The 20,213-nt window shown below is 65.8% G+C and overlaps 5 protein-coding genes across 5 annotated transcripts; 1 reads left to right on the top strand and 4 right to left on the bottom strand.

The window, feature by feature from the left end:
- Positions 1–1,974: 1,974 nt before the first annotated feature.
- Positions 1,975–5,052, bottom strand: EMIHUDRAFT_441908 (hypothetical protein). The gene is made up of 9 exons (XM_005784847.1): positions 4,965–5,052; positions 4,760–4,846; positions 4,524–4,688; positions 4,217–4,423; positions 3,744–3,840; positions 2,866–3,639; positions 2,411–2,655; positions 2,179–2,281; positions 1,975–2,103 (listed from the first exon to the last, which is right to left on the bottom strand). Exons 1-6 carry the CDS (start codon positions 5,025–5,027, stop codon positions 3,572–3,574), a joined length of 687 nt encoding a protein of 228 aa, XP_005784904.1. The 5' UTR covers positions 5,028–5,052; the 3' UTR covers positions 1,975–2,103; positions 2,179–2,281; positions 2,411–2,655; positions 2,866–3,571.
- Positions 5,053–7,548: 2,496 nt separating this feature from the next.
- Positions 7,549–8,619, top strand: EMIHUDRAFT_364492 (hypothetical protein; the record flags this gene model as incomplete). Its single annotated transcript, XM_005784846.1, has 4 exons — positions 7,549–7,828; positions 7,931–7,935; positions 8,130–8,165; positions 8,268–8,619. 4 exons carry the CDS (start codon positions 7,549–7,551, stop codon positions 8,445–8,447), a joined length of 501 nt encoding a protein of 166 aa, XP_005784903.1. The 3' UTR covers positions 8,448–8,619.
- An 89-nt stretch (positions 8,620–8,708) lies between these two features.
- On the bottom strand, positions 8,709–10,861 carry EMIHUDRAFT_467996 (hypothetical protein; the record flags this gene model as incomplete). Its single annotated transcript, XM_005784845.1, has 3 exons — positions 8,709–9,333; positions 9,484–10,043; positions 10,523–10,861. The coding sequence occupies 3 exons, from the start codon at positions 10,859–10,861 to the stop codon at positions 8,775–8,777; spliced, it is 1,458 nt and encodes a 485-aa protein (XP_005784902.1). The 3' UTR covers positions 8,709–8,774.
- Positions 10,862–12,134: 1,273 nt separating this feature from the next.
- EMIHUDRAFT_418156 (hypothetical protein) lies at positions 12,135–13,574 on the bottom strand. Its single transcript, XM_005784844.1, has 3 exons — positions 13,407–13,574; positions 12,983–13,366; positions 12,135–12,885 (listed from the first exon to the last, which is right to left on the bottom strand). The coding sequence occupies exons 1-3, from the start codon at positions 13,530–13,532 to the stop codon at positions 12,214–12,216; spliced, it is 1,182 nt and encodes a 393-aa protein (XP_005784901.1). The 5' UTR covers positions 13,533–13,574; the 3' UTR covers positions 12,135–12,213.
- Positions 13,575–17,851: 4,277 nt separating this feature from the next.
- EMIHUDRAFT_72033 (hypothetical protein) lies at positions 17,852–19,060 on the bottom strand (the record flags this gene model as incomplete). The annotated part of the gene is made up of 2 exons (XM_005784843.1): positions 17,852–18,487; positions 18,533–19,060. The coding sequence occupies 2 exons, from the start codon at positions 19,058–19,060 to the stop codon at positions 17,852–17,854; spliced, it is 1,164 nt and encodes a 387-aa protein (XP_005784900.1).
- Positions 19,061–20,213: the final 1,153 nt, after the last annotated feature.

Genomic DNA, 20,213 nt, shown 5'->3' with positions numbered 1-20,213 from the left:
ACGTAGAACGAGTCTTAGGTGTTGAGATCCCATTTCTCTTTCGCACAAGACTCAGCGCTCGCACCAGAATTCTTTTGGAGTCTTCTTGAAGAATCCGTCTCGTCCTTTTCGCCTGCGGATACGTTCAGCTCCCTAGATGTCCCGCGTTCGCCACGTCATCTCAGATCACCCCAACCCCCGATGCATGTCGGCACCTCCGACGCCGCTTTGCCCAAAAGAAGACACGCATGCCCGGGGGGAGGGGGGGACGGCGCGTCTTGAATTCTTTTCGGGCCCGGAGTCTTCTTGGAAGCATCCTGATCACCACCCCAAGAGAACGGTGCCACCATACCCCCGACCCGTCCAAACTACGAGTTGTACGCCGGTCCCGATATGGGCACTTCTCCTCCGCGCTGCTCTCCCTCGCGGCGCTGGCGCTGGCTCGTGGCGCCGTCGCTCCGCGCCGCACCGTGCCTGCTGGACGCGTATACCACAGGATTTGAGCGGCGGGAGAGCTGATCACCTTTTAACCCGCGTGGACTAGGGTCGACGAGGACGCACGACCCACAACTTGCGACGAGTTCGTTGAAGGACCAAGCACGTGGCGGTACGCTCAGCTGTTGTCAAGGACTAGCACGCCGCCGCCACATCATGTTCTTGCTGGATCGCCAGCACACCAGAAAGTGGAAGCCTTCATTTGTCTTTGACGCCGACCCACGAAGCCAAGAAATCAATCACGACTCTCACAGTGATTTGGTTGGGCTCGTCAGCTTGTCAGCCCTCAGCCCATGCCTCAGCCGAAGCTGGGGCCGGCCCCGTAGCCGAGAGAGCCCGCGTCGACTCTCGAAGCCAGGATAACCCAGCCTCCCCCCCGCCCCCCCCGCCGCCCCCTTCCCTCTCGATCCTCACGAAGGTAGAAGAGAGAATGCCGAGCCCAAATCACTGTGACCGTCGTGATTTCTGGTTGGCCTTCAAAAAATCTCGAAGGTACAGCTAGCGTCCACCCATACCGCGTTGGTGTCCCAGTCGTTGGTCGGACTGTGTTTCGCCTTCCCATCAATCAATACAGCTGCCCTGGGTCGTCGACTACTCGAGTACTTGCCGCGAGGTGTGGATGCCTGGCGGAGGAGGTGTGTGTGTGTTTGGGGTGGTGGTGGGGTGGGGTGGGGGGGGGGGGGGGCGTAACCCGGAGTGGGACTGTGGGAGCGAGAACAAGAAAGAAGAAAAGAAAGGAGGGCAGGGAGGACGGCCACGCTGCCACCAACCCCCGATGCATGTCGGCACCTCCGACGCCGCTTTGCCCAAAAGAAGACACGCATGCCAGGGGGGAGGGGGGGACGGCGCGTGTTGAATTCTTTTCGGGCCCGGAGTCTTCTTGGAAGCATCCTGATCACCACCCCAAGAGAACGGTGCCACCATACCCCCGACCCGTCCAAACTACGAGTTGTACGCCGGTCCCGATATGGGCTTCTCCTCCGCGCTGCTCTCCCTCGCGGCGCTGGCGCTGGCTCGTGGCGCCGTCGCTCCGCGCCGCACCGTGCCTGCTGCACGCGTTCGCGCCGCGTCAGCCGCGTCGCCGCGGCCGCGCTACGACAAGACTCCCGCCGAGCTCTTTGAGAAGGCGTTTGCTCCCTACTACATCCCACCCACGGTGGCAAACGCGCGCCCCGACCTGGTGCAAAAGTACCAGCCTGAGTCGCTCAGCAAGGTGCGGGGCGGGCGCGCAAAGATCCGCCCCAAGCGGATGGTTGTTTACGTGGATGGCGCAAAGCGCTACCAGCGGCCGCCGGCGGGCCAGTGGAGGAGAGTGGCGGTGGCACCAAAGCCAGTGGCACCGGTGGAGCCAAAGAGCACGGACGCAGACTACTACTGGAAGCAAGCGCCCATCCACAACTGGGGAAACACCGGCTTCCGCGGCCGCATGCACGCCTTCTTGTCGCCGCTCGCGACCGCAATCATCGACCGGACGAGCTACGGTGGGCGGGACGTGAGGCACGAGATCCTGAAGCAGATCAAGGGCGACGGGACCGTGCTCGATCTCTGCTGCGGCACCGGCTTCAGCACCGCGCCCGGCGCCGTCGGCGTCGATGCGACGGAGGAAATGGTCGACGTCGCTCGCTTCTGGTGCGCGCCGCGGCCTTCACCCGAGTCGGCCGTGGGGCGGGAAGCAGTCGGTGAGCCGGTCTCCGCGCGGCGTAGGCACCCGGGCAAGCTCTTCCGCGTGGGCAACGCGGAGAGCTACGGCGAGCCCTTCTCGTTCGACGTCGTGACGGTCATGTTTGCGACGCACGAGATGCCGCAGGCGGCTCCTTCCTTCCGAGACACTTCCGAGCACTTCCGTTAGCGCTCCCTACGCAGAGAGAACTCGCCACGGGGTGCCCCCGTCGGGCCGCTCACCGCCAGCTCCCATTCGCGGATTGCTCCCTCGCAGGCGGCGCGGCGGCGCGTGCTCCGCAACGCGGCGCGCATCGCGCGCAAGTATGTGCTGATCGCCGACATCGACCCAAAGTACAAGCTGCTGCTGCTGCAAGACCCGCTGCGTAAGGCGCAGGCGACGGCGTTCCTCGCGGGCGAGCCGTACGTCCCGTCGTATCTCAAGGGGATGCAGGAGGACGTCGAGAGCGTCGTCAACATGCGCGGCGGCTGGAGCCTCTCCACCTTCGAGCAGATGACTGGGTAGCCCTCGCCCTCCCCTCCTCACGCCAACACGCCTCAGCGCCACACACCCGCACGTGTCATCACGCCCTCACGCCCTCACGCCCTCACGCCTCACGTCCTCACGCCCTAGGCCCACGCCTGCACTTCCTCCGTTCCTCACCCCCCCCGCCCCCCCCCTCTCACGTCCCCACACCCTCGCCCCGCCACGCCCTCCCCGATCCCCTCCAGGCACGTCAAGTGCTGGAAGCTCGAGCGCGCGAACGTGCTCGAGGGGAGGCCAGGCGCAGGCCCGGACCCCGAGCGCTTTGGGGTCTGAGCGACCGCGCGCCGTGTAACATTCACCCCTTGCACCCCTGCATCGCCGGGACCGCTCCCCGCCGCCGGGTATCTACTTGCCGCTCTTGCTCGTCTTTGTGCGTGATTTGTCTCGTCCACTTGCTCTCTTGTCCCGTTCCGTCGCCCTCAACGCGGAGTGCCGCGCCCACTTTGACTGTGCTTTCGTCCAGTGCCCCCTCTCATGCCATACTTGCGTCGAGCCCGTCCCCCCCCAGAGTGCTGGCGACGTGAGCTGCCCACACGCGCCACGGCGCACGGGCGGCCGCGCACGCCGCGCCCCCCGTACCGGCCGTAGCGCTGCCCCATACAGAGATGTTCGCGCCTGGTAACTGTTATGTTGAATCCTGAACCAACCAAGAGATGCCAGCCACCCCATGCCAGCCACACCTCGCACCTCTCGCGCCCGCTCCCGAACTTGAAATTGCAACTTGCGTGTGTCATCTCCCGCCGCGCACAAGCACCTCTCCGCTCCCCATCATCCCCCGCGCAAGCACAGCCACACACACTCCTACTGAAGGCCCGCAGCGGCAGCCTCTCCTATGGCGGCCTACTCGTACTCCCCGCCGCCGCCGCCGCGGAGAGGGGGGCCATGGCCGCTCTACGCAAACGACGAGAGCACGTTGAGCCGGCGCCCGAACTGCTCCTTCTTGGCCGGCTTGACGGAGCCTGCGGACGAGCCGTGGATGTGTTGGGGGCGCGCGAGGTCTCACGCCGTGTGAGGGTAGCTGAGGGCGGGGGACGGGGGACGGGGGACGGGGGAGGGCCCGCACCGTCGTCAATCATCTTTTGCAAGCGCGCCGTCTCCTTGCTGATGAAGCCGCCGTCGGCCGCCGCCTTGTCCATCACCTTGAGGTAGTACTTGGCCGCCTGCTCCGCGGCCGGGCGCGGTGTGACGGCGTGCGCATCGGGCCGGCGTGAAGGCAGCTCAGTGGACGGTGCTTTACACATGGTGTGCTGTGGTAGTGCGGTGTTTGTGAGGGTGGTGTGTGCTCCAGCAGGCTGTTTGAGCCGCGTAATCGCTGCGCGCTCGCGACTCCGCGGCCAGCCCTGGTCGCCCAGCCCCCCAGATCCGGGTACCTCGTCAGAGACACCTCTTGTCGTGTGGAGAGGTCGGACGGTGTCGCGTGCGTGCGAAGCTGTGTGCGCCCGGGGGGGAGGGGCGCCGCCCCCAGTGATTGCAGCCAGCACGCCGCCGCCCTACACGCCCGTCTCCCTCACCCTCCGCGTCCCTAGGCCGGCGCGCCTCGTCGCTCATGCCAAGCGCCTTTGCCTCTGCCACCAACCCCGTCTTGTCTGCTGCGGTGCCAAACTTCTTCGCGATCGCGTCGAGCTCCTTGACCTGCCCCGGCAAGCCGATCCACACACCCGCCTTCTCCTGCACGAACCGCAGGAACGCGTCGCTCTTCTTCTCGCCGCTGTAGACCACCGGCGACTTGTCGGAGCCCGAGCCCTGAAGCGGGATGCCCGAAGGCACGGGCCAGACGCGTCAGAGCTCAGGCGGGGAGGAGGCGGGCAGAACCCCCCAGGCGCCCGCTGCCGCTGCCGCGCGCCTTGAGCCAGAGACGGTACTGCGGGAAGTCGTCCGTCTTAATGGAGAAGCGCTCAGCAATGTCGGCATTGTCCTTGTCGCCATACTCCGACACGCCGACGTCGCAGCTCAGCAGCGAGGCGGACGACTCGCCAACCTTCTTTGCGAAGTCCTTCCACGCGTCGTGCTGTGAGCGGCGGCGGCGGCGGGCTCACCACGATCGCAAGCGCACGGCGGCGGCAGGGAAGGGTGGGCCACCTCGTCGCCATACGCATACTCCTTGTCAAAGCGGACAATGACAGCGCGGGAGCCGTCGACGATCTTGTCGAACGTGGTGTTGTCGAGCTGGCGGGCGGAGAGGTGGGGAGAGATGGGGAGAGGTCTCTAGCTCGGGCAGGTGGAGCCTGGCGGGCGGAGAGATGGGGAGAGATGGGGAGAGGTCTCTAGCTCGGGCAGGTGGAGCCTTGAGAATGCCGCGGTCGACGTAGCCGAGCGTCGGCGCGAGGAGGAGAGAGACGATGGACATAGTGTGGCGTGGAGGTGGTCGTGTGACGTGTGCCTTCCCTGATTTCGGGGGGGCGCATTATCTAAGAATTTTTAACCCTAGTGCTCGCACAGCACGACCATCCACGGCGTGGCGTGCGCGGTGCTGCGCGCCGCTCTGCGAGCGCTTCTGCGGGCGCCTCATGCTGCACTGCTGTACATCATCCTGCACTGCTGGATTGGACTGCGTTGGTCCTCGAGGAGACTGCGCGGTGCACTACGCGGAGGTCTGCGAGCGTCGATCGCGCACGGCAGGCGGATTGCGGGCTGCGTGAGAGCGGCAGGCGCTCTTCTCTCTCTGGTGCTGCTGCTGCTGCTGCTGCTGCTGGTGCTGATGGCGCTGATGCTGCTGCTGGTGCGGCGCGGCTCTGCGACTCGGATCACCGCGCGCGTCGCTGGAATCTGACGCGGTGGGCGGCGTCAAGAGCGGCAGCGGTGGCGGCTCGAGGGTGGAGGCGGTGGCTGGAGGCTGTGGTGGACTTTGAGTTTATTTAGGGGTCGAGTACGCGGGCCGCCGGCGAGCTGCTGCCGCGCATGCTGCGCTGTGGGCTTCGCCATCGTGTCCTGAGTACGTCGCCGACGCCACGTGCCGCTCGCCGCTGCCTTGGACTTCCCTGCCATCAGGCAAACACACAGACACACACACACAAACGCACACACGTTATTAATCGGGTAATAATTATTAAATATTAATCCTCGGGCGGCGGAGCGGCGCGGCGGCGGGCAGCGCGAGGCGGCGGCGCGGCGAGGCAGCGGGCGGCGCAGGGCGGGGCGGCGCGGCGGCGGGTGGGGTCATTAATTATTTGTTAATTAATAATTACTTAATAATCATCGGGCGGCGGCGCGGCGCGGCGGCGGGCGGGGCGGAGCGGGGCGGCGCGACCATCTGCACTGACCTCGGTCTCTGGCCGTTGCGAGCAGGGCAATGGTCGCGCCGCCCTCGACTCAAGGGGCTGCCTTCCACCCGCCGCTGCTTAGGCCGGGGGAGGGGGGGAGACCTCCTGTTCCTCGCGGAACGGGAGCAGGCCCCTCCTTGCCCGGTCTGCGAAGCAGGGCGGTGGTCGTGCCATCTTGGCTTCACAACGAGCACGCCGCAACCGTCGCCGGCGCGCGACACGTTCCCGTCAGCAGGACTGTCCTGGTCGAGAGTGTGTGCCGCCAAGGCGGGACCACTCGGGGACAGTGCCGACGGGACGCGGCTCGAAGGGCGTGGCTCCGCAGCACGACTGGCACTCGTCGCAGAGGCCTCGCATTCGACAAGTCGGGAACGGCTCTACCCGCAACTTTCTCGCTAACACGCGCGCACCGCCGAGCCTGGGGCGGGCGCGCTGCGGCCGCACGTCTAACTTCGTCATAGTGCCACGACGTGCGGCCTAGATTTAGCCCACGCGCCTCTGCTCGCAAACACTCACCCATTTGATTGTCACTGTCCGTGAGTGCGAGAGAAGGCTAGCCGCAGGCAGCTAGCCCGTGAGGAGAGCGTCCATAGACACCTCACTTAGACCCCACACACGGTCTCGTCCGTGCCTCGCCGGCCGGAGAGATTGCTAGAGGTGGAGCATGCTGCTCTAGCCTCACATGTCACTTCCTATCGTCTGTTGTTTGTTGTGCCCTTGTTTGTTTCTCTTGGCACCTTGGAGTGCTGGGGGGGGCGACAGGGAGGATGTGGCCTTGAGTTATGTGTACGCCAACTCAGGGTGTGTGGCAGCCAGCTGGCTGTGTGTCTTGTGAGCTTGTTTGTGTCTGTGTGTCGCTCGTGCGTGTCGTCATCATCTGTCTAGCGTCCACCCATACCGCGTTGGTGTCCAGTCCTGGGTGGTGGTGAGAGGAGAGGGAGAGATTTATGAAACGTAAAGTGCCGCACAGTCACACACAAACACACACAAGCAAGGCACGAAAGAATTTTTTTAATACATGTAACATACGTACATGCCCGCTCTCACAGACAGGGGGCCAGCACGCCCAAGTCGTACCGTCAATCACACCAAGGCTAGAGAGAGAGAATCTCTCTCTCTCTCTCCAAGGCTCGAATAGAAGAAATCTCGACGACTGCCGACGCGCGCCAGTCCCGTGCCCAGTTGGTTGTCCGAGGGAGTTGTTTCGGATCTCATTCCTCTCTCGCGCTCACGACGCCCGCAACGATGCTGCTGGGCCGACGACGCCAGACAACTCGGACAGTCTGGGATCGCCTCGTCTGCTCACGAGCAGCGCACTCACTCCCGCCGCACACCATCTTTCTGCCAGCCGGCCGCGACTCGACAAAGGAGCGGGCCCAGCGAGCGCTGCCGGCCGGGCGAACCCCGGTCGCCTGCTTGCTCGGCTGGGTCGGCTGCGGCGAGCGGGCGTTGCGCAAGTACGCTGACCTTTACACTCGCCGCGGCGTCGACGTCATCGCGCTGCTCCTCAAGCCGCAACATGTCGCACTGCCCGTCTCGCGTGGCGAAAGCACGATGAAATGTATCGCCGACGTCCTATCTGCGGCCGATACGCGGGAGAGGCCCATAATGGTGCAGGGCTTCTCGGCGGGCGCCTTTATGTACGGCAACCTCTTGACGGAGCTGGGCCGTCGCGGTGCAGAGGGCGCCGACTTTGCGGCTCGCATCAAGGGCTCCGTCTGGGACAGCCCCGTCGACGCGAGCGGCGTGCCCTTTGGGCTGAGCCGGGCCATTATGGACGGCGGTGTCGCCGGCCGGTCGGAGGGGACGGTGGGCCAGCGGCTGCTGCAGAGTGCGCTCGAGGCGTACCTCTCTCCGAGCGGCCCGATGAGGCAGTACTACCAGGCCTGTTACCTATGACACCCGTCAGAGAGAGGAGAGGAGATGTCAGCTCGGCAAGCCGATCCGCCGCACCACGTGCTCATGGTTGGAGGAGAGGCGCCGTTCGCAGCTCGTGTAATCACGCTGATGGCGGCGTGTGCGAGCCTCTTGCCCTCCTCCCGCCCGGCCATGCAGGCCTCGAGCGACGCGATGCACGGCAAGGCATTCGGCGCCGGCTTCTCGTCGCCGCTCGCGGCGCCGACTCCGGCGGACGCGCTCGGGGAGAGACGGACGCGTCGCCGACACGTCCCGCCGCCTGTCCTCCGTAGGTGCCCACGGCGGTGATCTACTCCGAGGCGGACACGGTCACGCGGAGCGAGGACATCCGGGCGAGACTCCGCCCCGCGGCGGGAGGGGAGGGGGGGGGCGAGGGCGACGCTTGCGCGACTCTGCCTGCCTGTCTCTAGGCGGTCTTTGACAAGTGGCGCGAGGCGGGCAGCGCCGTGGAGGAGGCGGTCTTCGAAGGGACGCAGCACGTGTCGCACCTGCCCGCCGACCCGGGGAGGTACGAGCAGGTGGTGGCACGCGTGGTGCGCGAGGCATTCGCGGGGGCGCCGGCCGGCCTAGCGGCGGGCGCTATCCGCTGAGGCGGAGCTTTAGCTCGAGAGGAAAAGATGTACGTGCAGCGCTCGGTCCTCGGAGAGACCACTCCGAGAACGTCGGTGTGTGTATGTGGCATGTGTATGTTCCACGGCTCATATACAGTGTATGTGACAGCTACGTACTCTATAAGGCGCTCTTGTAAAGTACATGTACGGCTTTATTTACAGACAGGATAAACACAGCACTCTCTCTGCATAACACTCTACAGGTGCGTGTTGTACACGTGCATGCATCGAGGTACGTTCTTGCACATTATGCACATGCGACATTTACATCAGAAAAACTCTCGGAACCCAACGACGGCGTCCGCGCTACTGCGCGAAGCTACGAGCGCTCTGAATCCGACTCATCCGCGGCGGATCAAGAAGAAGGCGACGGCCGGCGTCGGGCGTCCGCCCGCCCAGGAAGGCATGCCCGCCCGCCGCGGACACCTCCCTCGCCGTCTCCTCGAGGACGCGCACGACCTCCGCGAACTCTGGCCGGTGCGACGCGGTGGAGGACCAGCCCGCCTTCACGAGGGCGTGCAGCTGGAAGGGCCACGCCTTGCCGAGTGGAGGCCGGTTGCCTCCGCAGCACACCTCGCGCAGGAAGACCGAGGGCGTCATGAACTCGAAGGGCTTGCGGCGCGAGAGCATGTGGTACAGCAGCGAGGTGAAGGAGAAGACCTCCGCCTTGTGGTTGTACGGCTGCGAGAGGGCGACCTCGGGCGCCATGTACCGGAGCGAGCCCGTCATGCCGGTGAGCTGCCGGGCGGCGTCGTCGTCGGCCGCGTCCTTCTCCCACAGCGCGAGCAGCCCGAAGTCGGCGAGCACCACGCGCCCGTCGGCGAAAACGCCGACGTTGTTTGGCTTGATGTCGCGATGGAAGAGCCTGCAGGGTGGCGGGCAGGTGGCGGCGTGAAGCGTGGGTGGGGGCAGTCGGAGCCAGCCGGCCGGCCGGTGGGCCGTCTGGCGAGGGTGGGATGTGTCTACAAAACGGCCCAGTCGCGGTGTCTCAATACAACCGATCGGGGAGAGCCACCTGTATCCGGGCAGGAACTCGTCGTGGCAATGCCGCAGCGCCCTCGCGAGCTGCAGCCCGACCGAGAGCCCGCGGGCGAGAGGCCACTGGCGCGCCTCCCACTTGTGCGCAAGCACGCCCGTCGAGGTGGGCAGGAGCGCACTCAGCGGCTGCGAAAACATCTCGAGGCAGCAAAAGGGCGCCCCATCCTTCCCGGTGCCGTGCGCGACCATGCGAATGATGTTCGGGTGCTCGAGCCGCGAGAGGATGGCGATTTCTCGTTGAAGATCTGCCAGCCCTATCGACTCTCGGCAGGAAGGTAGATCTCTCCGGAGCCGCTTCAAAGCGACCATGCAGCCCCGGAACGAGGCCGAGTGCACAGTGCAAAACTCGCCTGCTCCCAACTTCGAGAGCGGCTGCAGTTCGGAGAAGGAGACCGGCTCACCGAGCGGGTCTCTTGCCGCCGCCTCCCAGCCCGCCGCCGCCTCCGCCTTCGGCAGCTCGTCGCCGAGCCCGGCGAGCCGCGCGAGCTCGGTCACCGAGTCAGGCGAGTCACCACCCGTTGAGCTGTGCATCCTGGACTAAAGCAGCCGACGAATGCCCGTTGTGCTGTGCATCCTGGACTATACTCGTAGCAGCCGACGAATGAGGCCGCAAAAGAATTTGCACACCGGGATAAACGGAGGACGAGGCAGAGGAGAGCGACGCGACAGAGGATGAAGCGACAGGAGAGAGAACGACGAGAGTGGGACGACCGCGAGGTGGCATGAAGGTTGCAGCGAGAATCGGCGCGGGACTGCGAAGAGAGATAGGAAGAGGCAGACGCCCAAGGGTTGGGTCGTTCAGCGTGAGGAACCCGAGAGACGGCAAATCACCCGCCCCTAGGCTGCGGAGCAGAGGCAGCGTGCCGCCCGACGTGTTGTTGGACGCCAGCAGCCGGGACAGAACCGGCAGCGATCGATTCGCCTGAGGCGGTGTGTCGGAGGACATCAGATCGCCTGAATGCGGTCGGGGCTGGCGGGGCGAGGGCGCGGGAGTGCTCAGCGGGAGACGATCGCACAATCAGCTCGCCAAAGTCGGCCATCTCGGCGACGCGCAAGTGGTTGAGGTTGAGCTCTTGCATGAGTTGCAGCCTCCAGCACTTTGTCGGGAAGAGGCCCGTCTGCGGTGCGAGCCGGCGAGTCAGCTGCTCCGCGCTCCTTCGAGACTGCCGGAGTTCCTCCAGCACGCTCGTCAGCGCGCTACGGATGCCACGGCAGGTCGACCCGAGCGCGACACAGCTTGCGGGCGCTAGCGGGTCGAACAGCTCCGAAGCCAGGCGGGCGAGGAGGTCGTCCGGTGTCTCGACGCCCGCGATGGCGGTGGACGTGTCGGGGGTCTCGAGAGAGATCGGAGGCATGTGTATGTACGCATGTGTGTGTCGACAACGACGAGGAATCTAGGTCACGGCGAGAGGCCGCTCACAGCGTTCCTGAGGCCGGGCTGCTGCAGGTGTGTGTGTGTGTGCTGCAGGCAATCGAGGGCTTTCGTGCGTGGTTGCCGTCCTGATCCTCCTGCTGAGCCACATCAGTGAGTACATTGCGGACACACCTGCGCCGGTTCGCAGCTGCTGCATCCTGGAGCACCGGGCCCTGGTTCTCGAGGTTCTCGAGGTGGATATCCTTTGGCCGCGTTGGGTAGCGAGGATTGGTGTGACGGGCCCTGGAGCCACAACCGTATAAACCTCGGTTCGATCTCGCGGTACGAACATGCAGCATACAGAAGCATGTGCGATCCTAGCTTGTCCCGCATGTCGTCGCACCATCCCATCTCCGTGTACATCTTCGTCCACAATTGAACCGCGTTGCGAAGGCGCTCAAAGTCAGCTCCTCCTTATGAGACATCGGCCTCGGCAAGAGAATCACCGTCCCGACTCTCCGACGTCTCCTCATTCTCCGACGCCTCGTCGTGGACGACGCGGCCATGCCTCGACTGACTACACCCACAGCTCCATCCTCGTCACCTCGCTCGCGGTGCTCTCTCTCCACCAACGGCCTCAATGTACTGCTCAGATTCGAGTGCGACTGGTCACGCTCGACCGGCTCGCTAGTCGCCGGCAGGACGACGACCGAATGCGGCGCATCGCCAGCCTCTTCGCTCCCGCCGGCGCCATCCGTGTCTCCCGGCGGAGGCATCACGTTTCGAGCCACAACGGACTGCGCGCTCCGCTTTTCGAACCACCAAAACTCGCTGCACCCAGGTGCAGGTGCAGGTGCAGGTGCAACAAGTTTGCGCCCGGCCCTCTAGCGCCGCGCGCTGGCCCCGGCTGCGTCCCCGCGCGGCCTGCCCGATGGCGTGGCGCCCGCCCTCCACCCACCTCCCCGCGCGGGGCCGCTCCGGGGCGACCCGGCCGCCCTCCGTTGCTCCGACCCCACTGCCATACTACTATCCTTCAACAGTAAGCTGTGATTTGTAGTCCCTAGAGATAGCGGTGTGCGCTAATCATTATATCATTCGTGAAAGCCTGACCAACGCGCTCTCAAAAAAGTCAGTTTCAATCGATTCAAAGAGCCGATTCCCGCGCTGGCGCACGGACCCGCACGACCACGTGTGACGCGGCACGCGGGCCCGCAGCCGCACGGCAGAGAGGCGTGTGCCGTGTCCGCGTGTCCGCTTCACCCCGAGTTTGGGCGTTTTTTCATCCATTGTAGGAGAGAGAGCTCACGGCCAACGTGCGCCACTCTCCTCCGGCCCTCTGGTGCTCTCCGCTCTCTACCCTCCCTCGTGGACGACCACGGTGACATTCTCAAAGTCAGCGCACCGCGTCGAGGTCAGCCTCGGCCAGCCGTCTGCGTGCGGGCCGACAACGTGCTGCTGGCCGATAAAGTCGGCGAAGAGGAGGTCCTCGTGCTCCGCGCCCGGCTTCTTCAGCGTTCCCCACGAGCCGCTCCCCCAAGGCGTGTCGAGCGCGCCGCCCGCGTGGAAGTGGAGGCCGCTGATGCCCGACCAGGTGGCCCTGCCGCCCGCGGCGACCAGCCTGCCGCCGAGCGCGCTGCCGGGCGCGCCTCTGACGCGAGGCGCCTCGCGGCACCACTTGCCCGCCTTGAGGCCGACCCCCCAGTGCCAGGCGTGGATCCCGCCCTGCGCAGCGCGCTTGGTGGGCCGCCCGAGGCCGTTGCCGAGGTCGACGTCCGGCGCGGCGCCGTGGTAGCGCGCAAAGGCGTCCTCCATGCGCGGCAGCTTCTCGGGGTGGTAGTTGATGTGCAGCGAGACGGGGCGGTGGCGCGCGAGGAGCTGGTCGTCCTCGCGCATGTACCGGAAGAAGGTCTTGCTGTTCATGTGGCAGAGGTAGTTCATCACGCGCGCGGCGATGCCGTGCGCCGGCTCCCGCGGCAGCGCCGCCCACCACATCTCCTCGTTGTACGCGGTCTGGTCCCACACCGCCTGAGGCGGCGCCGGCGAGGGGCGGGCGTGGGCAAGCGAGGGGGGGGGGGCGAGGGCGAGAGGGGGGGCGAGGGGGGGAGAACGTGCACGGGACAACGTGCGGGCGGGCGGGAGGTCGCGCCTCGCGCTGCATCCGCCCCTTGAGCCGCGCCATCATCCGCACCGCCTCGACGGTCGCGCGGACGTAGAAGAGGCCAGAGTTGCGCGCGCCGAGCCGGAGGCTGCGCGTGTGAGAGGGCCACTCGTACCCGTACGCGGTGACGTCGTCCCAGCCGTCCGTCATCCCCTCCACGTCCGCGTCGCGGTAGAGGGAGGGCAGCGTGAACGGGTTCTGCATCCACAACACGTCGACGTCGGAGAGGAGCACCGAGCAGCCCGCCGAGAGGAACTCGTGCAAGACGGCGAACTTGAGCCCAGACGTCGCGTGGTTGTCGGTCGAGCCTATAGGGATGCAATCTCGACCAATCTCGATCTGCGCTGGCTCTCGGCCGACTCTCGGCTCGCTCGCCTCCGCGCGCCACCAGCTTCCGCACGTACGTGTGCGCCCCCTTGCCGCGCGCGAACTGGGCCGTCGCGTCGTCGAGCGCGACGACGACGGCGTTCGAGATGTTTGCGCGCGCGCAGCCGACCAGGAAGGTGCCGAGCATCGCAAAGATGTTCTTGTTTGAGACGGCGGCGAGCACCTGCTCCCACAGCAGCCCGACCGTGCAGAGGGGCGCCGGCTCGCGGGTCGTGCCGTGAAGGGACGGAGAGCTTCCGGGCGGCGGGCGGCGAGGCGCCTCCCTCCCAATGGCCGCCTCCTTGAGCAGCTCGCAGAGCGCGCGCATGTTTTCGTCCGCCGCGCAGGCGCTCGGCTTTGGGAAGGCGTCGCCCGGCTGCAGGATGTCGTTCAGAGTGCGCGGGGCGGCGGACCCCTCGTCGCGGGGCTGCGCGCGGCAGCCGCGCTCGAGCACGGCCTCGCGCGCCTTGGAGAGGTGGGGCGCGCGGTGTGAGTCGCAAGCCGAGGGCTGCGAACTGCGGGCGCGGAGCACGCAGCGCCTCGGAGAAGAGCGCGCTGCGAAGGATGTCGTTTGGACCCGGCCCCATCGCCGCCGCGTCCACGCCGGCCCTCTGCTCGAGCGCGACCTCCGCCTCCTCGTCGCGGCTCGCTGCGGCGGTCGCGACGTGTCCGCCCCCGAAGAGGCCCCTCCCTCCGAGGAGGCAGTCGCGCCGCAGCACGCGCATCGACACGCCCGCGCGCGTGTCCCCGTCGTGCGCCTACGAGCTCGGCCAGTCTCGGGCTGATCTCGGGCGACCTCGACGCCGGCGCGCGAGCCTGCGCTGGGGGCCGGCTGGTGCACGAGCTGCGTGAGCAGAAAGGCGAGGCTGCCGCTCGGCCGGCTCCGCTCGCAGTCTGCGCCGCAGCCGAGCAAGCGGTTGGCGAGCTGCGCCGCCAGCTCCGCCGCAGGAGCCGTCGGGTGGAGGGCGACGACGGCGGGGTCGAGCATCGGGCACGCCATGGACTGGCCGTACGCGGACCAGCCCATCGGAGGGTCGTGCACGCCGACCACCGAGCCGCGCGACATCTGCGAGCCGAGCTGCGCCGCCTGCAGGGGGGAGGGGGACGTGTCGCGGACGTGTCGGGGACGTGTCGCGGACGTGTCGCGCTGCAGCACCTCGACGTTCGACGATAGCCCTATCTCAGCCAAGCCTCGGCTACGTCTCGGCTACCGCCGCCTCCACGTCGACGTCAGCCGAGAGATGCGGGAAGGGGCTCGCCGCCCAACGAACCTGAGGTGGAGGGTTCGGGTTAGCGGAGAGGTGCGGGGAGGTGGATGATGATCGCCGCCGAGGGCGCACACCCGCGAGGTGCTCAGCACGACCGTGCAGCCCGCCCTGAGTAGCTGCGCACCGACGCGCCACAGGGCGCCCGCCGAGACGCGAGCGGGCGCCGCGCCGCTCCCCGCCTCGCGAGGCAGGTACCACCCGACGCCGAGGGACTGCGCCACTGTGGCCGCCTCGCGAGTTGTCGCCACGAGCAGCAGTTGGCCAGGCGAGACGGCTCCCTTTGCCGCCGTGAGGCGCTCTGTTAGGACCGACGAAGCTGGCTGGCCGAGCACCGACGAGAGGAGCAGCAGCGAGTGACCCGGCGCACTGGCGGCGATGGCACAGACGACGGCGTCGCTTGCTTGGCACGGCGTGTGCGGCAGCCTCGGACGCTGCGTCTGCTGCTCTCGAGGACCTGGCGCCGGTCCGCAACCGCTGACCACCTGCGGCGGCTTGGCATGCGGCAGCGAGGCTGGCAGCCAGTACTCTGGCGTGATATCCACTGCCGCTGCCGTAGCAGCTGTGGCTGTGTTTGACAAACGAGGCGAACTTCTCGGCTCCTGGGCCGTCGCCGGCGACGAAAGCATGCTGCAGGCGTACAGGACGAGCGCGGCGGCGACGGCGAAGAGGAGTCGTGCGAGGAGCGGCAGGCCCATATAACACACGGATCTATTTGCCAAACATCATGAAAGCACGTCAAGCAAAGAAAAAGGATTCGTGGCGGCGAGAATTGGCGAGAGACTGCAAAGAGAGATAGGAAGAGGCAGACGGAGACGCCAAGGTTGGGCAACGGCTAGCACCAAACTCCTGTCTTCTCTCCTTAAAATCCTGCTGGCGCGTGGCGGCGTGCCGTCCTCCCACTCCAAGTGCTCCCATTCCTCCGTTGCGCGTTGCCCAACGGCGTTGGTCTATTTTCTTGATTTTCTGTTCTTTCGGAGACGCACGGAGAGACGGAGTGGCAGGAGGCAGAAACCGACGTTAACCGTGAAGCCACGAGTGGCCAACACGCCGCCAAGTCACGTCGTACCTCGAAAAACGCGAGAAAATCCAAGAAAAAACCTTCCGGCATGGTCTTTTCATGGTCTTCCTCGGTGCTGGCTTCAGGTCGCGCAGGCTTCAGGTCTCCGAAGCCGATGGTTGCAAACGTGGTCGCCGTAAAGTAGAGGCGCGTCGACCACCGGCCAGCCCTCGACAACCACAAACGCTGATGCAAAGGCGCCGACAATTCCGGCGGTGAGCGACGCAACTCGGAGCGTGAAGAAGCCGCGAGACACTCATCGTCTGGTGGGCGTGGACCGTGGTCGAGGAGGTCGCTCGCCACGCGCTCGCTGAGGAACTGGGTCGTGAGCAAGGCGGACCATATGCTCCGCAAGCGTGTGAGCGCTGGCTGCCCCCCATGGGGCTCGGACTGCGCAAAGGACCCCCATGCTGGGTGCTGCATTTGAGATTTGTGTCTCCCCCGCGCTTTTTCCCTGTTATATGTTTATTATATTCGGAGATAGCCGCGCCGCGGCTATGTAGGTTATCCGACAACGCGAAGAGAGGAACCGACAAACCCAACCCACCGTGAGGGGGGTTCCCGTGACCAATCGTCACCAACTATTACGTTCCGCGCGCGGCTGAACGAGTGTTTGTCGGACCCTCGCGCTTCTAGGCGCCCGAGTCCTCTTCTCGTCTGCGATTTTGTGTGGTGGTATCGTCGCGATGCTACGCCAGTGGGACACTGGCGAGGCTCTTCGAGCCGACGGTGCCGCTGCAGTCCCACACGTTCCGCCGCAATACCGCCGCCGCTTTCCGCACATTGCCAGATGGTCTGTGGCCGCCGCAACGCCAGATGCAGTCAGTGCAGGCAACGCTTATACTGACGCGGCGTACAAAAGGGACAAGCCTTTCTGGTCTGGCCTCCTATCAGACGGGCCACGATCAGACAGTCGTGCACCTTGGCGCTCTCCCAGCCCCGCAACCCGCCGCCGCTCAACAGCTGAGCCGAGGTGGCTGAGAGAGCTGGCTGAGAATGAAGAGCTCACAGTCAGGCGACTTGCATGCGGAGTGCATGCTGAGTGCATGATGCGAGCGCTGGGCAACAGCGTATTACGCGAGTGTGTCATGGGCAGTAGCCGTCAAGGACAACAGCTTTTCTGTCATGGGCAACAGCCTGTTAGGGGCAACAGCCTGTCAGGGGCAACAGCTTATATGTCATGGGCAACAGCCTGTTAGGGGAAGACAACGCTTGTCAGCCACATTCGAGGCTTGTTAGCCAACCCGAGGCTTGTTAGCCATCTTCGAGGCTTGTTAGCTAATTCGAGGCTCCAGCCACACGAGGCTCCGGCGTCCGGCCACACGAGGCTCCGGCCACACGAGGCTTGTTAGCCACATTCGAGGCTTTTAGCCAACCCGAGGCCGGCCGGCCAACTCGAGGCTCGTTAGCCAGTTCGAGGCTCGTTAGCCACACGCTCGAGGCGTCTAGCCAGACCGAGGCTTGTTAGCCGTCTTCGAGGCTTTTAGCCACACCGAGGTGCTCGTTAGCCACGAGGCCTTTAGCCGAAGGCCTTAGCCGAGCGATCACTGCCCGGGGCGGCTACGGCCGCCACCCTCCTACCGGGCAACGACCCCAACTTCGTCGATGGGCCTGTTTGAGACTCTCAGGGATCGACTTCCCCGGCAATCGGCGCGATGGGCCTTATTCAGGGCGCCGACGCTCGGGGTCGTCTGGCAACGGCACCGGGAGCTCGAGACGCAGCTCTCGGGGCCAGCCAACCCAGGAGTCGATTTTAGGACCAATCTCAATAACAATCTATATATCAGCATGAACAAACAACTGGGACTCGGACGTCGGAGTCGCCACACGCCACTCGCCAGTCGGACGTGATGCCTGCCTGTCAGGCTGATGGTAAATGTGAGGAGAGAACTCAGAGAACCGCCAGGGAAATAATAAAAATCAAATCCATGCAGACGTCATGCGCGCTGACGCACGGGAGGGCGCGGACCGCTCGCCTCAACGAGCTGTGCGCGCGCCCGCCCGCACCTCTGACTCCCCAAACTCGAAGAGTCGGCGTTTACCCCTTGCACCATCACCTACCCCCTCCCACCCCCCCTCCCCCCCCGGGCACGACCCCCCACACCTCCCTCGGTGGCTGCCGCTCCCCCCGCCCTCGGCGGCTCAGGCCTCCTCGGGGCTCGCCGTCGGCGTCGGCACCGCGGCGAGGCCGAGCGCCCCGTCGCAGAAGCTCTTGACGAGCGGCAGGCCCGCCCGGCGCTCCGCGGCGCGGTAGGTGGCATAGCTCACCGCGGCGCCGTTGCCGAGAGGCTTGTGCTCGATGGTCGGGGCGGAGGCGGCGGTGCGCTCAAAGTCGCGCCGCGAGTAGGCGGGCAGCCGGTGCGTGCCGTCGCGCGACGTCAGGGTCAGCGTCACGACGGACGGCGAGAAGCAGCCGACCACGCGCTCGACCAGGTCGGCGGCGCGGAAGCGGGGGTCGTTGGTCTCGAAGGAGGCGTAGGAGAAGGCGACCTCGGGGGTGACGTGGACGGTGTAGTAGTACGGCCCCGCGAGCGCGTTCATCGAGTAGCCGCACGGCTCGAAGGCCCAGTCGTCGATGAGCGCGCCCGGCAGCAGGTCGGCCAGGCCGCACGACGTGGTCATCGCGCGCGCGAGGGCCCCGTCGGGGAGGGGGCCCCAGCCGGCGACGTCCTTGCCGTCGGGGCCGCGCTCGAAGCCGAAGAGGGCGCACACCTCCGCCGACAGCCCCTCCATCGCAACCTCGAGGATGTCCTCCCCCGCGAGGGACGGCAGCGCCATCTGCCACTTGTTGAGCTGCGCCGGCAGCGGCCTCGGCGCCGCGACGGCGGCGCGCCCCTCGACGGCGAGCACGTGCCAGCAGCAGCCGTCGGCGGGGCCGACGGTGAGGGCGTGCACCCCCTCGCCAAACATGGCGACCAGGTAGGCGCGCTCCTCGTCGTGCGAGCGCGACGGGTAGAGCTGCAGCTGCGGAAACTTGTACCGCAGGTGGCCGTACTGCAGCCGCTCGAGGGCCGCGCCGGCGGTGGCCGCCATCTCGAGGAGGCGGGGCAGGACGAGGAGGAGGGTCGTGGTGCCGCACGTCTTCAGGATGACGCGGTCGGCAAAGACGAACAGGCTCGACTCGGAGAGCAGGTAGGCGTCGCAGTGGTCGTTGGACCGCTGGTTGAGGATGGTGCACGCGGCGAGGCTGAGGAGCTCGGACCAGGCCTCGGCGCCGTACTGGCGGAAGCCCGAGGGATGCGAGACGGAGGTGCGGAAGTACACCTCGAGCTTCTTCTCAGGGCCCTCGAACACGTCCTCCGTGCTCAGGGTGCAGGGCGCGAGCGCCGCCGCTGCCGCGGGATCGTGCATCGGAAAGTCCATGTTTGTACGATTTCGTTGGGGGGTGTTATCTCGTGCCAACGGCCCGGGTCAGCCAGGCCTGACGGGGCGGGGGCAGGGGCGGAGTCAGCCGCTCTGCTCTTGTGCAAAGACTCACGATGCGGCTGCTCGAGGCGCGCGCGATGCTGGCGCAGCGCGCGGGAGGTGGCGGCGGGGAGGGCGGCAGCGTGGGAGGCTGGCGGCGGGCGCAGCCCGAGCGCCATCCGCCGGCGCTCCGCCGTCGACGCCGGGCGAGGAGGGCGAGAGAAGATGGGAAATGCATCAGCGCACCATGGAGAAGTCTTCGGTGTGCCACGCAGCACGGCGTTCGTTGTGAACAGGAAGGTGTGAACAAACGCCGTCGTACTCCGTTCTTGTCGTTATGTTTTCCCGGTCAAAGGAAAAACACTGTCGGCGTGAGTTAAATACATAAAACGAGCCGCGAACTGGCGAGGTACTTCCAGCCTGCTGTGGGAACAGCTGACGCAGTCTCGCCGAGGCTCTCGGGTTGACTCGGCCAGACAAAACCCCGAGAAAAAGAAAGAAAGAAAACAGACAACCCAAGGGAGGGATGGGAGGACGGCACGCCGCCACCACACAGGGATTTTAAGGAGAGGTGTGTGGTGCGCTATCCGTCGCCCACCCTAGGGAGTCTGCCTCTTCCTATCTCTCTTCGCAGTCTCTCGCCGATTCTCGCTGCAACCTTCATGCCACCTCGCGGTCGTCCCACCCTCGTCGTTCTCTCCCTTGTCACTTCCTCCTCTGTCGCGTTGTTCTCTTCTGCCTCGTCCTGCGACGCCGCCGCCTGCCGGTCCCTTGTTCTCGCGGCTTCTTTCGCCTTTCGGCGCAACTCCGTCCTCCTCGCGGCGTATCCTGGCCCCTCGAGTCTATCGAGCTCCCCTCGCGCAAGGACCACATTTCTGACTCCCACTCCGATCATTTGCCTACAGGTCATGTTGTTACTCAGGTCCACTCTCTCTTCGAACACTCGTGCCTCTACGGATGATGCCGGCGCTGGGGTCCCCTTCGGATGCATCGTGACATCTGACAACTGGATTTCCACTGGTTCGTCCTCCTCGGAGTCATCTTCCCCGTCCTCCTTCCGCTCGGCTCTTCGCTCGGTACGTTCGGTGTGGCTCACCCT

This window comes from Emiliania huxleyi (assembly GCF_000372725.1).
Source record: "Emiliania huxleyi CCMP1516 chromosome Unknown EMIHUscaffold_167, whole genome shotgun sequence".
In the NCBI taxonomy this organism is placed as follows: Eukaryota; Haptophyta; order Isochrysidales; family Noelaerhabdaceae; genus Emiliania; species Emiliania huxleyi.
The sequence above is the reverse complement of the archived record's forward strand: the minus strand, read 5'-3'. Positions and strand labels throughout refer to the sequence as shown.